Source organism: Nuphar pumila, chromosome 15, assembly GCF_984573655.1.
Source record: "Nuphar pumila chromosome 15, dmNupPumi1.hap1.1, whole genome shotgun sequence".
Lineage (NCBI taxonomy): Eukaryota > Viridiplantae > Streptophyta > Magnoliopsida > Nymphaeales > Nymphaeaceae > Nuphar > Nuphar pumila.
Genome location: NC_143263.1, coordinates 84,907,529 through 84,933,619, shown reverse-complemented (window position 1 = coordinate 84,933,619; position 26,091 = coordinate 84,907,529). Strand labels below are relative to the sequence as shown.

General features: G+C 41.8%; 1 protein-coding gene across 2 annotated transcripts in view; it reads right to left on the bottom strand.

Annotated features, from left to right (window-relative positions):
• LOC149815833 (uncharacterized) overlaps nt 1-26,091 on the bottom strand; it is an 81,898-nt gene that overhangs the window by 13,084 nt on the left and 42,723 nt on the right. For both annotated transcript variants that reach the window (XM_089990107.1, XM_089990106.1), the window contains exons 4-7: nt 25,626-25,735; nt 25,447-25,558; nt 24,402-24,537; nt 24,229-24,331 (exon numbers count right to left, since the gene is read on the bottom strand). In XM_089990107.1, coding sequence (XP_089846233.1) covers nt 24,229-24,331; nt 24,402-24,537; nt 25,447-25,558; nt 25,626-25,735 — 461 coding nt within the window. The remainder of the gene's footprint in view (nt 1-24,228; nt 24,332-24,401; nt 24,538-25,446; nt 25,559-25,625; nt 25,736-26,091) is intronic.

Below are 26,091 nucleotides of genomic sequence, written 5' to 3'. Positions count from 1 at the left end.
ATTCCCCGATAAACATTTCAGATTCGACTATGAGCGGCTCGGGCTCGCCAAAATACACGTCTTCGATGCCGCTTTATAGAGAAGAGACTCCCTACGATGAGCCACTCCCTTTCACCCCTCAGCGCAGGTTTAGGCGCACGGGTGATAAGAGGGAGTACCTTCGGCAATTCACTGACTGCCCATAGAGGGAGTTAGTGCTTGCCTAGTTTTGTCCAGTTTTTGTAAGAAAGTCTGTGAACTCTAGCACGGATAAGTCCTTTCTTTTTGGCTTATGCACCAGCATCATTGGAATTTTGTATTAGATACCCCTGTAATGACTTAAGAATTATAAAGTATTCTGTTTTTTCTATCAGGTTGGTGTATTCTGATTTATACCTTAAGGTTATTTTCAAGGATGGTGCGAAGTTCGAGTGAGGATTCGACCAACGACTGGCTAGAGCAAAGGGGATTCATAATGGATTCTCTTAACACGTTGGTCGCAGCGATTAGGAGTCAGGTCGCTGCCCAAGAGAGTGTGGTTCCTTCCACAGAGCAGAAGGCCACTTTCGAGAAATTTTTGAAGATGGACGCTCCAGTTTTCTCTGGCAAGGTTGACCCAGATGCGGCTAAGCATTGGGTTAAGGAGATTGAACGAGTTTTTCTGGTCCTCTCGGTCCCCGATGAGAGGAAGACCTTGTTTGGGTCCTTTAGGCTTAAGGATGAGGTGCGAGAATGGTGGGATACCACTCGGTAAGTACAGTTTTCAAGTACCGATGTGGTTCCTTGGAATGCCTTCAATAGCACGTTCTTCGAGAACTATTTTCCCCCTCATGCAAGAGAAAGAAAGAAGATGAGTTTTTAGAGCTGTGTCAGGGCAACCTACCTTTGGGTGAGTATATCGCTTTTAGCGATTAGAGTGTCATTGTCCCAACCTTTTTGGGGACGAACGTGAGCGGGCATAAAAGTTCAGCCGAGATTTGAAGGAAGGGCTCAGGCACGGGTCCTTACAAGTATGCCTACTACCCTCTCTGCGACTGTTGCAACAACCACTCTTCTCAGGGACGACTGGGAGTGTTCCAGGAGCGCTTCGACCAGAAAGCCACCCACGACAGATGGCGAGCAGAAGAAGGCCCCGCCTCGCGGCCAGGATCGACGATTGCTTTTACCCGTCAAGATCGAGGGAGGGAAGCAGCAAGGCCATCCAGCAAAGAGACCGTGGTACCGGAGTCGTCCTCCACCCCGGCAACCCTCCGGAGATACCTACCGTGTAGGGGGTTGCATGGCAGTCAGCCCTGTCCTCGTGACACAGGTGGCTGCTTATATTGTGGCAAGATAAGCCACTTTATTCGAGACTGCCACAAGAAAGCAGCGAACGACCTCAAGCGAGCTGGCGGTGCACCCCAGCATCCCCGCCAGCATACGCTACAGCTGACACAACAACCGCAGCAACAACAGACCAACAGTGTGAAGAAAGCACCAAGACAGGTGTATGCAGCTACGATCAAACAATTGACAAAAGAAGATCTCGTGCAAGGTACTTTTCTAATCGCGGACTAAGCAACTTTTGTTCTTTTTTATTGTGGTGCCACCCATACGTCTATTTTCGCAAGTTTTGCTGCATAATTGCAATTACATGTGTCGCGGTTGAACTCTGCCTTAGACGTGTACAACCCGATTGAGAAGAACACGTTGTGCGCCACCTACTTGCCAAAAGTAGATGTAGTCGTGGCGGATCGGCACTTACCTGCTTGTGCCATCTTACTTGAAATGACGGAATTTGACGTTATCCTAGGCATGGATTGGTTGCACAAATATCATGCTAAGGTCTTTTATCGCGAAGGCAAGATTGTGTTGTCCCCTCCAAGTTTTCCAAAGGTAGAATTTCGGATTCCCAGACTAGTGCGTGAGACCAAGATGATTTCAGCACGAAAGGCGCAAAATTTCTTGCGTAAGGGATGTGCCGCTTTCCTAGTCAGCGTTATCCAGTTAAATCGGCATCGACTCTCATTTGCGAGCTGGACGTGGTACGTGATTACCCGGATGTCTTTCCTCGGGAATTGTTAGGTCTCCCTCAGCCTAAAGAGGTGGAGTTTTGAATTGAATTATTATCCAATACCGCGCCCATCTCTAAAGCCCCATATTGTATGGCAACCGCAGAACTCAGAGAGCTCAAGAAACAACTACAAGAGCATTTGGATCAGGGGTTCATTCGCCCCAGTGTGTCACCTTGGGGAGCCCCTATCTTATTTGTTAAAAAGAAGGATGGATCTTTGAGATTGTGCATCAATTACCGGATGCTCAACCAAGCCACGATTAAGAATAAATACCCGCTACAGTGTATCGAGGATCTTTTTGATCAATTGCAGAAAGCCATGATCTTCTTTAAGATCGACCTTAGATCCAGATACCATCAGCTTTGGATCAAGGAGAGCGATATTTCTAAGACGGCTTTTCGAACCCGATACGAGCATTATGAGTTCACTGTTACGCCGTTTGGACTCACAAACGCCCCTGCAACTTTTATGGATCTTATGAATAGGGTGTTCAGGGCCTTCTTGGACGCTTTTGTGATCGTCTTTATTGACGACATCCTAGTATACTTAGAAAGTCGGGAGCATCATCAAGATCATTTGAGCATTGTCTTAGAGAACTCCGAAGAGAACACTTGTTCGCCAAGTTTTCTAAATGCGAGTTCTGGCTTAAAGAGATAATGTTTCTGGGCCACATCATTTCGAAAAAAGAAGTGTTTGTGGACCCTGCGAAGGTTGAGGCTGTGCTGAACTGACAACAACCAAGGAACGTGCGCGATATTCGTAGTTTTCTTGAATTAGCTGGATATTACCGAAGATTTATTCAGGACTTTTCCAAGATTGCGCTTCCTATGACGAAGTTGTTGAAAAAGGAGACCAAGTTTGTTTGGGATGATAGTTGCGAGGCCAGTTTTCAGTTATTAAAAGAACGTCTTACCACTGCTCCTACTCTAGCCTTGCCTTCTGGCCAAGACGGGTTCGTGACTTACACTGATGCCTCGGGATCGGGGCTTGGTGGTGTCATTATGCAAAATAGTAGGGTGATAGCTTATGCCTCTCGTCAGCTCAAGCCGCACGAGAGGAATTATCCAACGCACGATTTAGAGTTGGCCGTTATAGTTTTCGCATTAAAGATGTGGCGACACTATTTGTACGGAGTTCAGTTTGAGGCCTTCACCGACCACCAGAGTTTCAAATACCTTTTCTCCCAGAAGGAATTGAATATGCGTCAACGACGATGGCTCGAGTTCCTTAAAGAATACGATTTCACCCTCTCCTACCACCCAGGGAAGGCGAACGTTGTGGTCGATGCCCTCAATCGCAAATCGTCCGGGGCCTTGGTCAGCGTGTTAGTTGTCGAATGAAAGTTGATCGAGGATTTTGTCTTATGGAAACCTTCTGTTTCCTCAGCAGGCTCCATATGTTTGTTAAATCTTGTGGTTCGACCGGATATGTCCGTAAGGATTATTGCCGAATAGAAGAATGATCAACTCTACAAAGGGTTGAAGACAAGAGCGATACGTGATGATACTCCCTTCTGTTTGAGGGAAGATGGTAGTATTTGGTTTAGGAATCGCCTTTGGGTCCCTAATGACCCTGTTTTGAAGAATGAAATCTTGACCGAAGCGCATAGGTCCAAGTACACCATTCATCCTGGGGGTACCAAGATATTCAAGGATCTGCAACGGATTTATGTAATGAAATGGTGGTCTTCAACAAATGCACAAATAACTCACAAACAAGTGTCTATTGGAGACACTACAAGCATGACCCTTGAAAGGGTATAAAAGGAAGAACACTTGAAAAATAAATAATACTTTATTCATGAACAAAATGCTTAAGAAGCGTGGTAATTTACATTGAAGGGGTTCACCCCTATATATACAAAAAAGTGGGAGAGAGGAGAGCTCATTTTGAGCTCTCCAAAAGAGACGTTGGATTCCAACGTCTCTTAATATAGCTGTTGGACTACAGTCCAACAACATTTATTATTATAGTTGTTGGACTATAGTCCAACAACAATTATTATAGCTGTTGGACTACAGTCCAACACCTATTTGCACAATCAAGTTCCATCAAATATCTAGTTTTTATTGAACTAGATGCTAAAAAAGAAAATAAAGAAAAATAGAAAAAGAAAATAATAAAAGAAAATAATAAAAGAAAATATAATAATATTAAATAATATATATATATATATATATTACAGTTTACATTTTAACACTCCCCCTCAAACTTACGGTACAATGAGCGAAAGTTTGTCTAAGAGGAAGTGAAATCTGGGAGCAGCGAGAGGCTTGGTGAAGAAGTCTGCTAAGTGATATTCTGATGTAACATATGGCAGATCAATGGTTCCATGTAAGTATTCATCTCTGACATAGTGACAGTCCATCTCAATGTGTTTAGTGCGCTCATGGAATGTCCGGTTGCTTGCAATGTAGATCACACTTTTGTTGTCACAGCTCATCTTTGAAACTTGCGTTGCTTTAGCTCCCATATCCGCTAGCAATCGTCTGAGCCAAACAACCTCCATAGTGGTGGTTGCCATGGCTCTGTATTCAGCTTCGGTGGAGGAAAGAGAGACTTTCTGCTGCTTCTTGCACCTCCACGAAATTAAGGTTTCACCTAGAAACACACAAAGACCAGTAGTTGAGTGTCTATTATTGGAATCACCTCCCCAGTCAGCATCAGTATATGCAATTAAATTTAATGAAGATGAAGCAGACAAGAAGAGTCCTCGTGAAAGAGAGGATTTTAAGTATCTAATAATACACAAAATCGCTCCCATGTGCACGGAGGTGGGAGCATGCTGAAACTGACTGACTGTATGAACCGCATGAGTTATATCTGACCTAGTAATGAAAAGATAAGAAAGAGCTCCAACAAGCTGTCTATAAGGAGTAGGATCATCAAGAAGTTCTTCATCATCAATTTTCATTTTAACATTGACAACTTCTGGAGTGTCTACTTTCTTATCATCTGTAATTCCAGACCTGGAAACGATATCAAGAGCAAATTTAAATTGAGATATCAAATACCCCCGAGGGGAATAAGCAACTTCAATGCCTAAAAAATATCTTAATAAACCTAAGTCAGTCATTTCAAAGTGAGTTTTAAGAAGAGATTTGATATTTGCAACTCCCTGTTTGTCGCCTCCGGTGATGATCATATTGTCCACATAGAGAAGAAGAATAATGATGCCTGCATCAGATTTCTTAACAAACAAAGCAGTGTCAGTTAAACAAGGTTGAAAACCAATATCAAGCATAACATGACTAAATCGGTCATACCAGACTTTTGGAGCCTGTTCAAGACCATAAAGAGTTTTTTCTAGACGAAGAGCTTTATCCTTAGGGATACTAATACCAGGTGGGGCTTCCATGTATACTTCTTCAACGAGATTCTCATTCAGGAAAGCATTTTTGACATCTAATTGAAAGATAGGCCATGTTCTAATGGAGGCCAAGGCTATTAAAGTTCTAACAGTGGTCATACGGGCCAGACGAGCAAATGTTTCTTCATAATCGATGTAACGACCCCAACTCATCCCCTTTGAAAATGCGGAAATTTTTTTTTTTCTAAGACAGTGCGGAAAACTTCTCAGAGACCCGGATAGCCACAAACCACAAATCAACTTGCAATTAACATCCATAACTAACCATTACCTTTATTCATGAATTAAAAACAAATCTCAAAAATAAAGTGTATGTCTCAAGTAACCACTGATGACAATAAGCAAATAACAGAACACTAGACTGAAAAACCAAAATAAAGAGTCACTCTGTCCACAAAGAAGACTGTCAAAACTCGTTGTGACTCCTGCGCCCTCACAGTAGCTGTCGACTTCACTGATCACATGTTCCTGCGAAAAACCAATGAAGTAGGGTGTCAGAATCGAAATCCTGAGCACAGCTACTTCTTAATGAAACAAGTGAGATAAAGAGTCAAGATGAGATATCATGCAACAATTAATGGAAATACATAAAAGACAGTTTATAGCAATTGAGAATTTATTCGTGCAACAATCATAATTGCTAAGCATCCACAGACAGTAAAGCAGTAGCATCTACTAAAATTTCAGCATGCAACAAGAATTAAACATTCAACACCTACCATCATGTATTGATTAAGGGAATCATTAAAGTATGCATGATCTAATGCATAACAGGAAAATGCATGTCTTTTGTGCAATGCATGAATCATTTTATTATCTTCCATTAAGTCTTTTGTTTCCCTATGCATGCCCTATTAAATGCATACAACCTTAAGTTTCTCTTTTTAATTACCGTTGCCCGCGAATACACCAAACGGGTACAAACCCCGAGGTTAAGTTAGGTTCCCAGGGTAGCTTAGCACACAATTTATATTTTATTACTGGGTTCTAACTTAGCCCTCGACCGAATCACCTTCGGAACATTAGACCTCCACATCTAATGTCGGGGACACAAGGGACACCCCACGCCCACAAGTGTCACTTCCTTGGTACCAAAAACAACAGCTGTGTCAAACACACCACTCCCGGGTAAAGTGGCGGACTCTCCCTAAAACCGTGGCCAGGAGAAGGAACCTCAATATCGGGTTCAGAGGACCAAAATTACGCACACGGAGTTTTGTATCCTCACAGTCTCTCCAAGACCGGATTTCTAAGACCCCCATTCTCCAGATGGGTGATCCCAGAAGGTATATTACACTGTGCTTTATTATTTCTTTTATTTAAAATTTAATTTCTTAAGTTTTGCAACATCATATGCAAAAAGAAAGATAAAAGCTCGCATCTACCTCGCGAGAGCCATCACAGGACTCCGGCCTGTGGAAACATATAGAACAGTGCAATAAAGCTGAAATATTAATAAAGCATGATCTTTGCAATGCATTGAAATGAGTCAGGGAAAACATTTCCACAGCTCGGGTTTACCAAGCCCTCGATGATTCATTTTGATCACCGGAGCACTAATGCAAGAATCACAATCATATGAAATGTGTGCAGTGGTATCAACATGCTTGCAAGGTATAGTCATATATGTACCAAATTAATCCATTGATAATGAACATGAAATATGACATTCCCATATGCAAATTAAACTGCCCATGTTATACCCCTTTTTCCCCGTGCATATGCATGGTATGCAAGCATCTTTGTGTAATCATTACTACATATGCCTTTAACCAGGATTTGTATTGAGATGGGCAAAGAAGCATTTAAGTATTTATGTATATGTAACAACACACGTCATGTTAATCAATGTGTAAGCATGCTTCAACGGTCAGGTAAATCACCTCAACTTCTAACATAAAGAGAAATAAAACTGTAGGTACATAATTCATGCTCAAGATTTATCATGCATCAAAAGATTAGAATATTAACCTTACCAAGCACATAACCAGGGCATGTTTTCCGATGCTAACCACCTATGTTACTAACATGGCATGATTCCCAGCATAAGAGCGGTTTTGTAAATAACAGCACAGCCCAGCCGACCCTATCGGCTGGGTGTGACAGCATATACACAGGCCCAAAACAGGGGCTGTGTATGCTGTCCGGAAACGTATCAAAAAAAAGAAAGCCATATGCTAACATCCCTGTTTACATATATATGTATATACATACATATACATATATATATATGTATATATATATATGTATATATATATATATACAGACCTATATATATCTGTTTGTGAAAAGACTAAACCCAGCCCAGCCGACCCTGTCGGCTGGGTCTGACAGAATATTCACAGGCCCCATTTGGGCCTGTGTATGCTGTCAGGAAGCCCACCTATGCAGAAAAAATTTCTGCATAAAAAATATACAAAGTTTCTCTCAAAGCTAAGACCCAGGCCAGTACCCACTGACTGGGTCAACTGGACCTGCCCCAGCACTGCCAAAACCACTCACTCACCCAGCCAAGCACTTGGCTGGGCCAGCAGCTGGCAGTCAGCCGAGTGCCACTCGGCTGGCTGCCAGCCAGCCAACCTATCAGCCGAACCCAAAACAAAACAAGTTTCCAAAATTTATTATTTTTCAGCCATGCCCAGTCCAGCCGATCTTGCTGGCTGGGCTCAACAGCGTATACACAGGTCCAGCTTGGACCTGTGTATGCTGTCAAAAACGACAACAAAACAGATTTTGAAAACCGCTATTTAATTACTTCATATATATAATTTTTTTTTTAAAAGACACACCCAGCCCCAGTCGACCCTGTCGGCTGGGTCCAATAGCATGTACACAGGTCCAGTTTGGACCTTTGTATGCTGTCACAAGCAATAGCACAACTGATCACGGCAAAAACTGAATTTTTTCTGTTTTTAAAGAAGATACTCAGCCCAGCCCAGCCGACCCTGTCGGCTGGGTCCAAAAGCACGCACACAGGTCCAGTTTGGACCTATGTAGGCTGTCACAAACGACAGCAAAACAGAGCACACAGAAACATATTTTTTTTTCTTTGAAAGGAAGAATGAATACCCAGCCCAGCCGACCCTGTCGGCTGGGTCCAACAGCGGGTACACAGGTCCAGTTTGGACCTGTGTATGCTGTCAAAAACACCGATTTTGCGAAACTACCCACTAGCATATCATATATATATATATATATATATATTTCTGAAACAACAAAAATACAGCATATGCGAAACAGAATAACGGTGGAAATCGAGGGTCCACTGTTCCTCTATGGACTTCCATCAAAAGATACATGAAAAATCTAATCTTTACCCTATTTCTCAATCGTTTCAAGAAGGAGTACCCGTACCTTTTTGGAAAAAGAAAAGAATAGAGGCTATGGGGCGTGTGGCTGAGCTCCAATGCTTACAGCCTCCTCTTCTACCTCCTTCACTCCTCTTTGCTTTCTCCTCTTTCTCTCTCTCTCCTGTTTTTTTTCTCTCCAGCCAAAAGAAAAAGAAAGGGCTGCTGCCCCCCCCCCCTTCCTTCTCCTATTTGTAGCTGGAAACTCTTTAGAGAGTTTCCAGATTTGGTTCTCCCACATTAGGGAGTTACCAAAATTTCTTGGACTCCTCTCTAACAAAAATTTATTGTTGACTTATTGACCTACCTTACTTAAAAGGTATGGAAATCTCTAAACCCCTTTTTTAATTAGGGAAGAGGGCTAACCCTAAACCCTCTTAACTCCATTCCCGAAATTAATAAAAATCATTAATTTAATAAATACATTTTTTTGAATTTAATTATTAATAGGTATTCAAAAGTTCCCCAAATTGGTCATGTTGACCCTAGAGACTTTTTATATAATAACAACCCCAATTTAAAGCTCCCAGCTGAATATAAAGTCAAAAAAATGTTAAGCTTAGATTTTGGATCAGATCCGGATCCAAGATCCAAGATCCAAACCCATACTCATACAAGATTTGGATTAAGACTTATATCTATTCCAGATTTTTGTAGGACCTAACTAGGGCCCAAATCCATAAAAATTTGGATCCTATACCTTGGATTCAATCCGATCCAATTTCGGATCCGATCCAACAAACTGCTAAAATTTTAGAAAAACGTGAATTCTGGGCCAACCGGAACTCGGATTTGAAAAAGTAAAATACCATTGCACTCAGAATTTCGAGACGCATCCAATGATATATTACATGAATATCAAATTCCGAATTTCGCCCGAAAATAACCCGAACTTCGCTTGAATTTCGCTTGAATTTAAAGGTTGAATTTAAAACTCTATGCCACACATCGATTGGCTTGTCTAGACCCTGATGATGAGGCTTGGGTCAAACCCAAACTCTAAGACCTTGATCTAAACTCGAGCCTCAAACGATTTTCTTACCAGACTTAGCCAAATTTCAAAGTTTTCATGAAGTGACTAAGGTCTGAAAACAGGAGATCTTACATCCCTACCCCCTTAAAAGAATTTCGTCCTCGAAATTAGAACGTACCAAATAAAAGAGGATAGTGTTGACGCATATCCGCCTCAGGCTCCCACGTGCATTCATCTAGCCCATGATGTTGCCATCGCACCTTTACGAACGGAATCGTCCTACTACGCAGTACCCTTTCCTGGCGTTCCACAATCTCTATCGGCTTCTCGTCCGTTGTTAAGTCAGGTTGTACCTCGATCGCCTCATAGTGAATTACGTGTGAGGGGTCAGGCACGTACTTTCTCAACATCGAGACATGAAAAACATCGTGAATCTGCGAAAACTGAGGAGGAAGGGCTACTCGATACGCAGTCTCTCCGACACGTCCAAGGACTTCGAAGGGTCCCACATACCTAGGACTCAACTTTCCTTTCTTTTCAAACCGGAAGACACTTTTCGTAGGCGAGATTCGAACAAACACGTGATCGCCTATCTCAAAACGGAGCTCTCTACGCCGCTGATCGGCATAACTCTTTTGCCTACTTTGAGCTGTAATCAACCTTTGTCGAATTAAACGCACCTGATCCGCATAGTGTTGGACGATTTCTGGAGACTCTACTGCTCTTACTCCAACCTCATCCCAACAAACCGGAGATCTACACGGTCGGCCATACAGTGCTTCATACGGGGCCATACCAATACTAGCATGAAAGCTATTGTTATAAGAAAACTCTGCAAGCTTCACATGTTTGTCCCAATCACCGGCCCAATCCAAAGCGCACGCTCTCAACATGTCCTCGAGCGTTTGAATCGTGCGTTCTGACTGCCCGTCTGTCTGCGGATGGAAAGCAGTACTAAACTTCAAGGTAGTGCCAAGGGCTTTCTGAAGCTGTCGCCAAAATCGAGATGTGAACCTCGGATCCCGATCTGACACTATCGAACGAGGCACTCCGTGAAGCCTAACAATCTCTTCTACGTAGAGATCGGCCAAGCTTTACAAGCTTTGACTAATCCTAATCGGAAGAAAATGAGCACTCTTCGTCAAACGATCCACAATCACCCATATGGCATCTCGTTGTCGTCGGGTCTTAGGCAGCCCTACGATGAAGTCCATCGAGATATCATCCCACTTCCACTCTGGAATCTCAAGAGGATGCAAAAGTCCACCTGGTCTCTGGTGTTCAATCTTCACTTGTTGGCAAGTAAGACACCGAGATACGAACTCCGCGATGTCCCGTTTCATCCCATTCCACCAATAAGTCCTCTGAAGATCTTTGAACATCTTGGTGGAACCAGGGTGAACGGAATACTTCGACCTGTGAGCTTCACTCATCAACTCTTCCCGTAACGCCTTTGGAACCCACCATCGGTCCCCGAACATAATGGTCCAGCTCTCCTCCCGGCGAAACTGCGCTTCTGGCTTCTGAGCACTTTCGCACAACTTTTCAAAGTCCGGATCTTCTGATTGGAGTTCCTCGATTCGATCTATGATCTCTGGTCGTGCCTGCATCCCGGCACAAAGGATGCGTTCAGAGTCATCAGAAAAAGGTTGCCATCGTACGAACTCCTCGACCAGATTCCAACCGTGTCCAATCAAGCTAGCTGCTGTGACTGACGCCTTTCTACTAAGTGCATCAGCCACCACATTCGCCTTACCCGGATGGTAAGCGATGGAGAAGTCATAATCCTTTAGGAATTCCAACCACCTACGTTGCCTCAAATTCAAGTCCCTCTGGGTGAAGATATATTTGAGGCTCTTGTGGTCGGACATGACCTCAAACGTTTCCCCATAAAGGTAGTGGCGCCAAATCTTCAGCGCGTAAACTACTGCCGCTAACTCCAAGTCATGCGTGGGATAATTCTTCTCATGCACCTTTAGCTGTCGGGAAGCGTATGCTATGACCTTCCCATGCTGCATAAGAACGCAACCCAGTCCCGTCCCCGACGCATCACTGTATACCACAAAACCACCTGTCCCGGAAGGCAATGTCAAAACCGGCGCTGTGGTCAACCTCTTCTTTAACTCTTGAAAACTGTCTTCGCAGCGAGAGGACCACTCGAACTTCACTCCTTTCTGCAACAACCGAGTCATCGGAGCAGCTATACGCGAGAAATCTTGAATGAATCGACGATAATAACCTGCCAATCCCAAGAAACTCCTAATGTCTGTCACCGTCTTCGGTTGTTCCCATGACAAAACGGCTTCCACCTTGGCTGGATCAACCTCTACCCCTCTCTCGGATATCACGTGACCAAGAAACATCACCCTATCGATCCAAAACTCACACTTTGAGAATTTAGCATAAAGCTGATGTTCTCTCAGTGTCTGCAGCACGAGTCGCAAATGCTCTCGGTGATCTTCCACACTCTCCGAATATATCAAGATGTCATCTATGAACACGATGACAAAAGAATCCAGCCACAACTTGAAAACCCGGTTCATCAGATCCATAAATGCCGCAGGGGCATTTGTAAGTCCAAATGACATCACTAGAAATTCATAATGCCCATATCTGGACCTGAACGCTGTCTTAGGAATATCTTCGGTTTTAATCCTCAGCTGATGATATCCTGAACGAAGATCGATTTTCGAGAACACCTTGGCCCTTCTCAACTGATCAAACAAATCATCGATCCTAGGCAAAGGGTATTTGTTCTTCACCGTTACTTGATTCAACATGCGGTAGTCAATACAAAGTCGCATTGAACCATCCTTCTTCTTAACAAAGAGGACTGGGGCACCCCAAGGGGATACACTCGGTCTAATAAATCCTTTGTCAAGAAGCTCCTGCAACTGCTTTTTCAGTTCCCCTAACTCAGCAGGTGCCATGCGATACGGAGCGCGAGAAACTTGTGTTGTACCAGGCACTAGCTCGATCGAGAACTCAATTTCTCGATGCGGAGGCAATCCCGGCAAATCTTCGGGAAAAACATCCGGGAATTCGCGGACAACGTCTAACTGCTCCAAGGACGGCGCCTGACTGTCTTGAGCAGAAACATTGGCCAAGAATACCATGCAACCCTTCTTATGGTACTTGGAGACCTTCAAAGCTGACATGATCTTCACCCCATCGGTCGGTCTCGTTGAATGGCACAACAATGTAGACAATCTGGGGTGCTCCAAGATTATCTTCTTGCCCCTACACTGGAGGGTCGCATTATGCTTGGACAACCAGTCCATGCCCAAGATGACATCATAGAATGTCATATCCAAAATGACCAAATCGGCCGACAACTCATGGCCTTCTATCACCACGCATACAGACGGAAAATACTTCCCGCAGGAAGAGGATGCACCCATAGGTGACATCACATCCAGAGCCCTTTCGAGGCTAGATGGAACCACATCAAGCAACTTTGCAAACGAAGAGGAAATAAAACTGTGTGTAGCACCCGAATCAAACATAACACGTGCAAAGTGTTCGGCGACTAAGAATATACCTTCGATCAGATCAGCCTGATCATCCTGGGAGGTTGCTGTCGCTGCGTAGACCCGTCCATTGGTCTTGCGCTGACCCTGCTGCTGTTGAGGCCTCTGCTGCTGTGGTTGTTGCGGCTGTCCACCCGGAACCGCAGACTTGTTCGGACAGAAGGGGGCAATGTGCCCTGGCTGCTGGCACTGGTAGCATACCCCCTTAAACGATGGGCAAAAACCTAATGGATGATTCTTGCTGCATCTGCGACATGCCGGTTGGGCCTTTCCCTGTTGTCTCCGCGGCTGAGGTTGGCCCTGTTGCGCGCCCTGCTGTCGCCCGTCCCAGGTCCGCTGCTTTTTCCCGTTCTGCACTCCCCCTCCTGTTGGAGGATTCTTCCTAGTCCCGCCTGAAGAACCTCCTCCGCTGCCACTCTTCTTCTGAAAACCACCCTTGGATCGTTCCCAGTCCTCGGTCAGTACGGTGGCCGACTCGATCGCCTCGGCCAGGGTAGAAGGACGACCCCCGAGCACACGAGTCCGTAACCCGTCTTTCAGTCCACGCACGAATCTAGCCGCCCTTGCCTTCTCATTCTTGAAGAGGTTTGGGCTATACTTCTCAAGACTCCGGAACTTAGTAGTGTATTCCACGAGACTTTTTCATACTCTTGGGCATATCCTTTTGCTACTAAACGGGCCTTATATCTTTCCAGGGTCTCATCACTTTTGGTTTTGACTTTATATACAAACCTACAACCTATAGGTTTCTTACCCGGAGGAATATCTTGTATCGTCCAAGTATTGGCCTTTTCTAGTGCATCCAATTCTATTTTCATGGCTTCTATCCATTCTATATGATTTTTTGCTTGAGAATAGGATGATGGTTCAACATATGATTGTATTAATGTAATGGCGGCCCTATACGTGGGTGAAAAAGATTCATAAGACACAATTTTTTCTGGAGGTTAAGAGATTCTAGACGTTCTTCTAGGTGAGACTTCAGAGTATTTTTGTAATGCACATGGAAGATTTTGCTCTCTACGTCTTGAATATTGTAGACTAACATCCCTATGGATTTGCTCTTCATTATCATCATTTTCAACAACAATAGGACTTTGATCATTGTCAAGGTCACATCTAACATCACATTCATTGGATTTTGAAGTTGGATAAATTAAAAACGAGTATTCAGTGACATCCTTGGATTTTTCAAATTCAAAGAAGCTTTCTTTTTCCAAAAAAGATACATTTCTTGACACATATAATTTGTCATTTTGAAAATCGAAACACCTGTAGCCTTTTTTATTATCAGCATATCCTAAAAAGGCACATGGGATTGCACGAGGAGAGAGTTTGTCATTTCTGTTAGTGAAAACAAAACATTTACATCCAAAGACTCTTAATCTAGAATAATCTGGAGTTAAGTTAACAAGCTTTTTTATTGGAGTTGTATTCTTTAATGAGGAAGATGGCATCCTATTAATGAGGTAGGTGGCAGTTAGGACCGCTTCAGCCCAAAAACTTTTTGAAACTTGATTTGCAATTAGCAATGTCCTAGTAGTTTCCATAATGTGCCGATGTTTGCGTTTGGCTAGGCCATTCTGTTGTGGAGTGTGTGGACATGATCTTTGATGTGTAATACCATGTAAATTGAGATAGTCTTTGAATTCGTTGGACATAAATTCTCCCCCTGAATCAGTGCGAAAAATAGAAATATCATTTTGAAACTTATTTTTAACCATTTTATGAAATATTTGGAAGTTAGCAAAGACATCAGATTTATGTTTAAGAAAATAAATCCAAGTATGTCTAGAAAAGTCATCAACAAAAATGACATAATATGTATAACCATCTTTGGAAATAACTGGTGCGGGGCCCAAACATCCGAATGTATTAACTCAAGTGGTCGTGAGGAAACAAAAGTTCTACTAAGAAATGGTAACCTTTTCATTTTGCCAAGAATGCAGTCTTTACAAGAAAAATTTTCAGAATTACAAAATTTTTCCAAACTTGGAAAATATTGAATTTTAGACATATGAGGATGGCCAAGCCTTTTGTGCCATAAATCCAATTCTAATTTCTGAATATTATAACAAAATGCATTCTTGGGTAATTCCAAAAAGTCCATGTAATAAAGTCCTTCTCTATGGCCTTCCCCAATCAGCTTCCCTGACTGACGATCCTGTACCCAACAACCATGAGAAGAAAAGGAGATATTACATCCATAATCAGATATTTGCAAGACAGATAAGAGATTCAAATTAAGTTTAGGGATATATCTAACTTCTGAGATAAAAAATCTTTTGGATTTTTGAAAATTTTCAAAACATCCTATTCCTTTTACTTCGAGAGATGTGCCATCGGCTGTAAAAACCTTTGACACACTTGAGTTATTTTTAAGACATTCGAATAGACTATTAACATTTGGGGTCATATGAAAAGAAGCACCAGAATCTAAAAGCCAAGGAAAGTTACCTGGACCGGAGAAAGATGCAACTGCCGCTCCAGTTGAGGCTTCGGTTGAGGAGGATACCCCTTTAAGAAGAGGTTGAAGGATTTCCATCAGTTGAGCCATAGACACAGGTGCATCTTGGTCTTTTGACTCAGATTCAACAAATGCAACTCTTTTTTCTTCTCTTCTTTTTAACTTTGGACATTGAGGCCTATAGTGCCCCGGTTCATGACAATGATGACAAATAACTTTTCTTTTATCAAAGTCGCTGTTTTGCCTTCCAAAATGAGGCGGCTTGTAAGTACGAGTATGATTCCCCGGTCTAGATACAGCTAAAACGGAGTCATCATCAACTTTTGGAGTACTTTTTCTAAGTCTATTTTCCTCCATAGTGAGCTCTTCTATAGTATCAACAATAGAAGGAATTTTTCCACGATGTAAAAGGGCCGATTTGGTGGATTCAAACTCCGGCCTTAGACCATTCACAAATTGATAGAAATGTTCCATATCGAGTTGCTTTTGGCGAAGCTCGATGTCTTCGGCACAATGCCATTTGGGCTCAAGAAGAGCCAACTCTTACCAAAGTTCGGACAACTCATTATAATATTCTCGAATAGTTTTATCTTTTTGAGTCATTGTCCGAACTTTATCTTGTAAATTGCATACATGTGCAATATCTTTAAGGGAATACATGTCTTTGAGGTATTCCCAAGCCTTATCGGCATGCTCAAACTTAGCTAGACTAGAGCATTTTTTAATGTCTATGCTATTGATGAGCCATGACATATTTTTTGCATGCCCTATCCTCTATTCTTTCCATTTCTTTTCATAAGTGGCTAACGCCTTACTCTTCTCTTCTTCCGTTAGAGGAACCTTTTTATCACCCTCTTTCTTGGTAAGAGATAGTTTAGGTTCCAAATCGGAATCATCCACTATACCCCATAAACCTTTTCCCCAAATGTGGTGCTTCATAATCGAAGCCCACATTACATAGTTAGTATCATTTAGCTTCATAGGAATGATGGTGATCTTATTATTGTCATCCATCTTTTACAAGGGTAAGAGAGGAATAAATAGGAGGAGAGAGAGAGAAAAATAAAAAGAAAAGAAAAAGAGTAGACAAAAGAATAAGAGAGGATACAAAACCAAAATTTTTTGTAGCACAAGTTCGCCTTTCTTCAAACAAATCTTTTTGAGCCAAGAACAAGGTGATGAAACACCTTTTGTAAATGTGGCACGGAAATCGAGGCGGAAGCACTTCAAGATCTAAGGATTTCGTAGCTTTGATACCATGTAATGAAATGGTGGTCTTCAACAAATGCACAAATAACTCACAAACAAGTGTCTATTGGAGACACTACAAGCATGACCCTTGAAAGGGTATAAAAGGAAGAACACTTGAAAAATAAATAATACTTTATTCATGAACAAAATGCTTAAGAAGCATGGTAATTTACATTGAAGGGGTTCACCCCTATATATACAAAAAAGTGGGAGAGAGGAGAGCTCATTTTGAGCTCTCCAAAAGAGACGTTGGATTCCAACGTCTCTTAATATAGTTGTTGGACTACAGTCCAACAACATTTTTTTTTCATTTTATTTATAAATTCTGACCATACAAATGTGATTTATGTACTTGATTTTATGAGATCAGTTCTTGAAGCATTGGACACATGGGTGAGTTTTTATAAGGTTTGAAAGATCAACTGTCCAAAATTTTTATAAACTTTTGAAGCTCAAAATATCTTTCTTCATAAAAAAACACATGATTCAGGTGTGGATTCCTCGTAAATCGACCATGTCCAACACATTTAAGGGGTCAAAATTGCGAAAAAAACGTTGAAAGGGCAGAAAAACCCATATAGCACATATCATTTAGCACCTAACATGTGAGCAACTATATATATATATATATATATATATATATATATATATATATATATATATATATATATATATATACATAAGAGAGAGCCAACAGGAACTTGACTGGATCAAATATCTAGTTTTTATTGAACTAGATGCTAAAAAAGAAAATAAAGAAAAATAGAAAAAAAAATAATAAAAGAAAATATAATAATATTAAATAATATATATATTACAGTTTACATTTTAACAATTTACTGGTGGAGCGGCATGAAGCGTGATGTGGCTGAGTATATTTCGAGATGTTTGACTTGCCAGAAGGTCAAGATTGAGCACCAACGACCAAGTGAAGTCATGCAGCAGATAGAGATTCCGCTATGGAAATGAGAGGATATTACTATGGATTTCATTGTTGGTTTGCCTAAGACAAGGAGAAAGCACGACGTGATTTGGGTGATCGTCGATCGACTCACCAAATCGGTGCATTTTTTGCCTTTTCGTCTCGGTCAGTCGCTGGACAGCCTGGCAGATTTATATATCCGAGAGATCGTGAGATTGCACGGTGTGCCAACCTCTATTGTATCTGATCGTGATTCAAGGTTCACCTCGAGGTTTTGGGGATAACTTCAGCAAGCATTGGGCACCAAGCTAAATTTTAGCACTGCCTTCCATCCTCAGACTGATGGACAGTCTGAGCGCACTATCCAGACTCTAGAAGACATGTTGCAAGCCTGCATGATAGACTGAAAAGGGGAATGGGATTCCCATATCAGTTTAGCAGATTTCGCGTAAAACAATAACTATTATGCTAGTATCGGCATGGCCACTTACGAAGCCTTGTATGGGAGGTTGTGTCGATTACCGATATATTGGGATAAGGTAGGCGAGAGAAAGCTTGAGTCACCAATCGTGCTTCAGCATTATACACAGCAGGTGCAAATGATTCAAGAACGACTGCGTATGGCACAGAATCGGCAGAAGAGTTACGCAGATCGTCGCCGCCGCGAGCTTCCTTTCGCAGTCGGAGATATGGTGTTTATTAAGGTTTCACCGATGAAGAGCATGTTTCGATTCGAGAAAAAGGGAAAGTTGAGTCTCAGATACATTGGGTCATTTTAAATCTTAGATCGGATTGACGAGGCAGCTTATCGTGTGGCGTTACCCCCTCAGTACGCCCAGATTCACAACATTTTTCATGTATCCATGTTGAAAAAATACGCTCCCGACCCATCCCACATCATTTGTTTCGACGACGTGGATATCCGTAATGACCTGACAGTCGAGGAGCAACCAATAGAGATTGTTGATTGTCACGATCGAGTCACGAGATCGAGGACAATACCTTTTGTAAAGGTTCAATGGAAGCATCATGGCATCAACGAATGTACTTGGGAGCCTGAGGATGTTGTTAGAAAGAAATACCCTCACTTGTATTCTGAACTTCGATTGCAATGAAAATTTTGCGGATGAAGTTTCTTTGAGGGAAGGATGTAAGTCCACTTAAAAAAAAAACGCGTCGGTCACATGTCATTGTCGGTCTGATTAAGTTGGACCCGGATCCGAGCTTGAGCCAAACCCGGATCCAAGCCCGATTCGGACCCGGCTTCTCGAAAGATCAAGAAGCCTGCATCTTTAAAAGACGTAGGCCTTTTGGCGAAGGGAAAAATCCCTCACCCCTTTCTCTCTCCTCACCGCCTCCCAGCGCCTCTCGCCCTTCAAGTAAACGCCGGCGACCGAAGCCGCTGACCACCTCCCTTCGAGCACCATGACCTCCCTCTTCTCTGATGCGACCGACGACCTCCGGCGATCGCGCTGACGGCCTCCCGTCTCCTTCTGTGCTGTTGTCGCCCCCTCTGATCGCCACCCTTTTTCCTCTGCATTTTCCGGTGAAACCGGAGCCATCACTGTTGTCCTCCTCCTAAGGTAACCCCCCCCCCCCCCTCTCTCTTCTCGTTTTTGTCGGCATGGGGTGAAGCCCCTGCCTGTGTTCTTCTCCAGCCAGCAGGGAGCTCCGCCCCCTGTCATGGTTTCCTTCGTCAGGCAAGGCGGGGCAGAGCCCCCTACCTGTCTTCTTTTTCCTTGGCCGACAGGGGGCTTCTCCCCTGTCGTTGGTTTCGCTTGACCGACGGGGGTGAGTTCCACTCACCCCCCTGCCTATCTCTTTCTTGGGTGGGCACTGTGGGAAGGGCTGGGACCCTCCCGGTCGCCCTATCCTTGCAAGGGAAGGGCAAAGCCTTCCCTGTTTTCCCTTGTTACAGGGAAGGGAGGGTCGATCCCCTCCCTATTTTCTGCCCAAGGTGGAAGGGGGATAGAGCCCCCCTTCCCCTTCTTTCTTTACTGTGTTTGGTTTTGCTGGGCAGGCAGGGGTCAACCCCTGTCTCTGCTTTCCTTGAGGATCGAGGCAGAGCCCCCGACTCAGTACCCTTCTGCTGGGATTGGGCGGGCGAGCGGCTGGGCCTTAGCCCTTTTCTGTCATTTGGGCAGGCAGAGTGCAGCCTCCATTTCTATTTCGCAACCTCCTACCAGCAAGGCTCTGACAGGGGGAGCCTTTGTTGTTCCAGCAGGCAAGGAACACCAGGCTCCCTGCCTTGTTGCCTCTGTTGATGTTTTCTGCAGGGAGCTAGATATTGCGGTTTTAGAGAACCGTGAGGATACTAAAACTTTGTGTGCGTTGTTGTTGCCCCTGAACCCGATATTAAGGTTCTAATCCTGGTCACCGTTTTAGGGAGAGTCTGTCACTTTGCCTAGGGATGTGTGTAGACACAAATGTTGTTTTGGTATACCAAGAAAAGTGATATTATGGTTGTTGATTTTCATAGTTTCTCGACATTGGTTGTTGATTTTTAATGTTTCGATAGATGGTGTTGATTCTTGATATCGGTCGAGGGCTAAGTTTGAAACCTAGTAATAAAATAAAACTTGTATGCTAAGTTACCCTGTGAACCCTACTTGACTTCGGAAACTTTTACCCGTTTGGAGTATCCGCGGGCAGCGGTAATTAAAAAGAACTTAAATTGTGTGCATTTAATAGGGGCATGCATATGAAAAGAAAGTTTTAATGAAAGATAATAATTTATTCATGCATTGCATGAAAACCATGCATATTCCTGTTATGCATTAGATCATGAATATTTACTTGTTCCCTGAATGATGATATATTGGTGAATGCATAATGTTATTCCTTAATGCATGTTGAATGCCTTTAATGCTTAAATTGTGATCCATGTTGATTATTAAATTGTTCTCTCACGCTTAATAAATAAAGTTTGGATTGGTTTGATATGAAAGATGAGTATAAGATCCCTTGTGGTGGTGGTTGTGTTTAACTGTAAAGGCCCCGAAGTCTCTGAGATTGTTTTCGCACTTGTTTAAAAAAAAAAGTTGTCACTTTTTCATGGGTATGAGTTGGGGTCGTTACAGTTGCTTTCACTAGTAGGAACCTTCATTCTTAGAAAAAGAACTTCGGATGGGGTCAAGATATCTTCACCCATAGCACTGGTCCCCCAAAGAGAACATCACATTCATTAGGAAACTTAAGTCCTCTCAACCTAAATTTATCATCTTTAAACTTCTACAAAACATAAAACATGTATATACAACAAATCAGCCCAAAATTCAAGACTTTTCTATACAAAAAAAATATGTTTCAAGTTAATCTTTGCAAACTCAACCCAAAATTCAGCCAATGCAATATATGTATGTCGGATGTGGTCCCAACCCAATTTATTTAGAAAGGTACGTCCACTCTTTCCAATCATTTTTCACATTATCCCAGTGGTTCTTTGACATGTAAGTAAGACGAGTTGATTAAGCAATTTTTTTTCATGGTCACCCAAGCCGCCTTAGTCAAGTGTGTTCCTGGTCTATTGCCCTTATGAACCTCTTCTAGACAGATTTCAACGAAAACTCTGCGTGTGCGGTCATCCCAATATGCCTTTTTCATAGGCAGTGGTTCTTGATTATTCTCGTTGTCCATAGCCTAATACACCGATTAAATATTGACAATAAGGTAGCAACAAGTTTCAAGAATTCAAGTGCCACATAATTAGTATAAAAAAATAGACTAAGAATCTCTGTATCAAAATGCAACTAACTAACAATAATAAACTTGACATCTCCTAGACCAAACAAGGCTGAATTTAAATTCTCATTATAGCAAGTGAACCTTTTCCTTGCTCATTACACTTTAATGGAAAAACTAATAGCTGTAGCGAAAGAAAAACACAAATGATACTTAGTTTCATGATCAGAACAATGAAAAGAGAAACTAAATTTAAATTAAAATCATATTCAAGATATTGCCAGACTAGTTGAAAATTCGTGTCTACAAATACCAACGCTTAGGGTTGACCATGCTAAGTTCAAAAATTAAATGTTAGTGATGTTACCCATTGACCTAATGGCTAAATATGTGGCTTTTTTTCTCTAAATATTGAGCCAAACTTGATTACAATTGACCAATTTATGCTTTAAAAGGGTAAAAAAGAAGTTTTGGTTTCACAGAACAGTACTAACCAATGTTAAATCAAACAGAATCGGCCACTTTTGGTTTCACAAACTCATACCTAGTGTAACTGTATCAGGCCGATTAGGCCTGATTCACATTGAATCAACTTAGATAAATTTTTTCTTTCTACTTTTTTTAATTTAAAAAATATATTTAGATATATTCAAAACAATTAGCTTCAATTCCACACAGACAGATTCATGCTTTTTTTGAAAAATCGATTGTATTAAAAAACCGATTATGAACAGATCAACAAGGACAAAAACAAAACCAAGAAAATTACCGGGTACCAAGGAATTCAAAAACAAAGCTACCAAAAGAGCACACAATATTCAATAAAAACAAAAATAAAAAATGAGCATGGTGACCAGACTGTAAAATCTCTGAAACAGAACGATGGTTCAGCAACAGAAGTGGCAGATAGTATATAGACCATTCCATAGAATCCATACATATTCTACAACACAAAAATGAGATCTAAAAAGAAAAACATGGACATAGATCAAAACCCCCTAACAAAATAAAAACCCCAAACAAAGAAAAACTCCCAAACAAATAAAAACCTAGATCAAAACGAAACATCTTCACCTAAAAAAAACCCAAAACAAAATCAAGAAAAACCCCTAACCATCAAGATAGAGAGAGAGAGAGAATATGAAATTCACCCTGCCGTCGATGGTAAGTGTCGAGAAGGCGACGATGGTGTTCACACAGGAAAAACGATGGTGGGGATGCAGTCGATGGTGTTCACACAAGCAAGACACGAGAAGCATCCATGAAAGTAACCCTAATGCTACATTTTTATATGTGGCATATGGGTAATTAACAGGAATGAGCTTGGACAGCAATGTCCAAGGTCGTCATTACCGCTCCATCCCAACGATGAAAAAACTGCCATCCTGCTCCTTCCTACGGGAAGGAGCTTTTATATCCTTCCTCAAATCTCATTCCTGAATCACTTTTATAGATGGGAAGGAGTTTTATTTAAGGCTTCCAAACACCTTCCCATCTAGAAAACGTGGGGCTCACGTCTTGGAAGACCTTTCTGAGTCTAGGACGGGATGCCAAACGTGACATAAGGCTTCTAATGGTAAATTAAACAGTCACTGCAAGAATAGTGAGGTTGCTATTAAGAATAGGCCTTGACAACAATAAGGGCATGTTTGGTTCAGCCAAATGAGATTGCCTCATTTTTTCTTGGCCAACCAAACATGAGAACATGGGGCATGTGATTTGAAATCACTCCAGCCCATGAGATTTCGAATCTCATGGACCTGGGTATGTGATTTACATCTCACAGGCACCTACTCTGCAAAAAGGTGAACGTTGGGGTAAAACCCCAATCTTCTTCTTTGCCTTGTACAAACTGTGGGTTGGGGGCAAAGCATCAGCCCACCACTCCACCTGCATCAAGCAAACCGGAGAAATACCATAAAAGAACAAAGTTGGTTGCCGGAGTTCAGGTATTATTTTATTTTGTGAGGGTTGGGGTTGCTGCAATCGCCAGGAAGCGCTGAAGCAGGTGGAGGGTATGCTGGAAGCGAGCTCCACTACTATTCATTCAATCCAGACAGGAGGAGCACGCTGGAGGCATGAGTCTCTGTTTCAACCTGTCCCTTTTTTTTGGTTGGGGTTGCTGCAGCCACTGGGAAGGAATTGAGGCAGGTGGAGCTTGCTTCCACCTGCCCAAGGTGCTCTTCGGTGAGCTTCATGCCCTCCATTTGACCTAGACAGGAGCAAGCCCCTGTCTCAGACTCTTTTTTTGGGAGGAGGTCTCTGCAATCACCTTCTTAGGGTTGAACCGAGGTGGAGCTCGCCGGAGGGGCTCCTCCAATGACCCCCTATTTTATTTTATGTGTATTTTTTGAGAGCTAAATCTCATGCAAATAATTTCCTTTCTGCACACTAAACAAACATGAGCATTATAATCACATAGGATTCCAAATCACATGTTTTTGAATCTTGTGATTGTTTTTCATTTTTGTAAAACACAACCAAACATACCCTAAATCTAGAAGCAGGTTCCTGGCGACCGGTTATACCGAGTTTTTCTACAATAGTAGTACACCCAATACTGACATAGCAACAATCGATATCTTGAATCAAATCAAATTATTAGCATCTATTCCAAACGTGTATACATTTTTAACAAATCCTGATAAGGTCACCTGCTTATCTTAAGAGCACTAAGAAACAGATGTTCCAACTTTGCTTCCTTGCTCCGGCGACCAAGCTCTGACATTCCACCAAGTTCTTCCAGCTCTTTCACCTCTGCATTTATATGTTAAACATTTGGAACTAAGATATGAACATAACAAGGAATAGAAAGGGAAAAGATTACCAGGTGGGAGGCGCCTAAAATTTTCAATATCTGATGAGTTCTGAACTTCTTCCTCTTCTTCTGCCCTGACACACATTGCTTGCCAGTGCAAGCTTTGTACTTGTTTAACATATGCATCGACAGCGAATTTCTCTCCCTTGAACATACCCCAAATAAAAAGTTTCATGAAAATACACCAAGCATAAGCCTTATCCGATCATATAAGACACCAGAAAAGAAATATAAAAGCAGCCACTTGGGCCGGTAAGCTGCATTGCACTGTATGACTGCTTGTGGAGAATTATGACCAAGTTTTCTTTCTTTTGGGGTCAAACGGAGGGATTTTTTTTTAAATAATGAAAGAAACAAAGAAGCATGTGAGAATTATGAGCAAGTTTTTCTAGCAATTAGGACCAACATTCTTTCAGTTTATCAATACAGGACCAAGTCTACATGATTCTTGGTGGAGATAGTCCACGGTCCCATTCATTATAACTTTACATGGTGCATGTAACTCTACCATGCATGAATTATGTCCAAATTTTTCTAGGATAGGAAACATAGGATCAACATCCTTTTAGGTTATCAATACAGTGAATGCAACAAGTCTACTAAAATTTTTGGTGGAGAGTCCCCAGTCCTATACATTATGACTCCACATAGTGCAGGTAACTCTATGACACACACACACACACACAGGTCATATTATGAAAAAGACTAAGATCACCCTGTATTCCATTCATCAACAGTATATAACAAATCCACAAGAAACATTAGTGAGATGACCAAGATACGATCTAAAATAAATAAAAGTATTAAGAGACCAAAAACTGATAAAGCTAGCATACAGTAAACATAGTGACATTTTCTGGAAGTGATAAAAGAAAATATGAACGACTGAATCCAAAAAACATCATGTTACCGTTTTATGTAGCAAATTTGAGGAAAGCTTCAGTGCAGAAACTTGTAAATAGTGAGCTTCAATGTCATAATTAAAACTGAAGTCGCGGTCATAAATTTCTTATAACAAACACTAATGAAAGAAGAGTAAGAATTTAATTGAGACCTCAACCAAGAGAATCCCTGGAAATCCAGATTTTAAGAAACCTCCGATGTTCATCTCTTTGCTCCATCCTATTACTGACTTCCGTTTCTGCACAGACTTTATATGATGAAACCTGCATTAATAATAAATAGTAAATAAAAAGGAATTTAAAGAAGAGTAAATGAACCTTAGGTGGGTACCAGATCAAAATCCGTTTGATAAAGAAGGGCTTAATCAAAGCTTCCCCTGGCATGACCTCCTCCTTAAGGATATCTCGAGCCATTCGATCAGCAACAACTTCAGCATTTTCCTATCTCACATTAAATATGACAAATCATGATGAAATTTTATGAGAGAGAGAGATGTGAGTAGCAGTCACAGGGTATAATTTAATTTAGTCTTCATATAGGGGCAATTTAGTAATTTTCTTAATACCATCCACAGTTGTATTTTGTAACATTATTTGATATTGCTTTGGTCATTTATTGTATCTGAGATACACACCCTTTATATTGTATGTAGCCATTCACTATTCTAATAAAGAAACCTACAATAGTTTTCTCACTCTTGCATTTGTGACATGGTATCAGAGCCGATACCTCACCAGATGGGATCTTTCCGCTGTTCCTATAGGTCAACTATGATACTGTACAAGGGTGTAAGAGG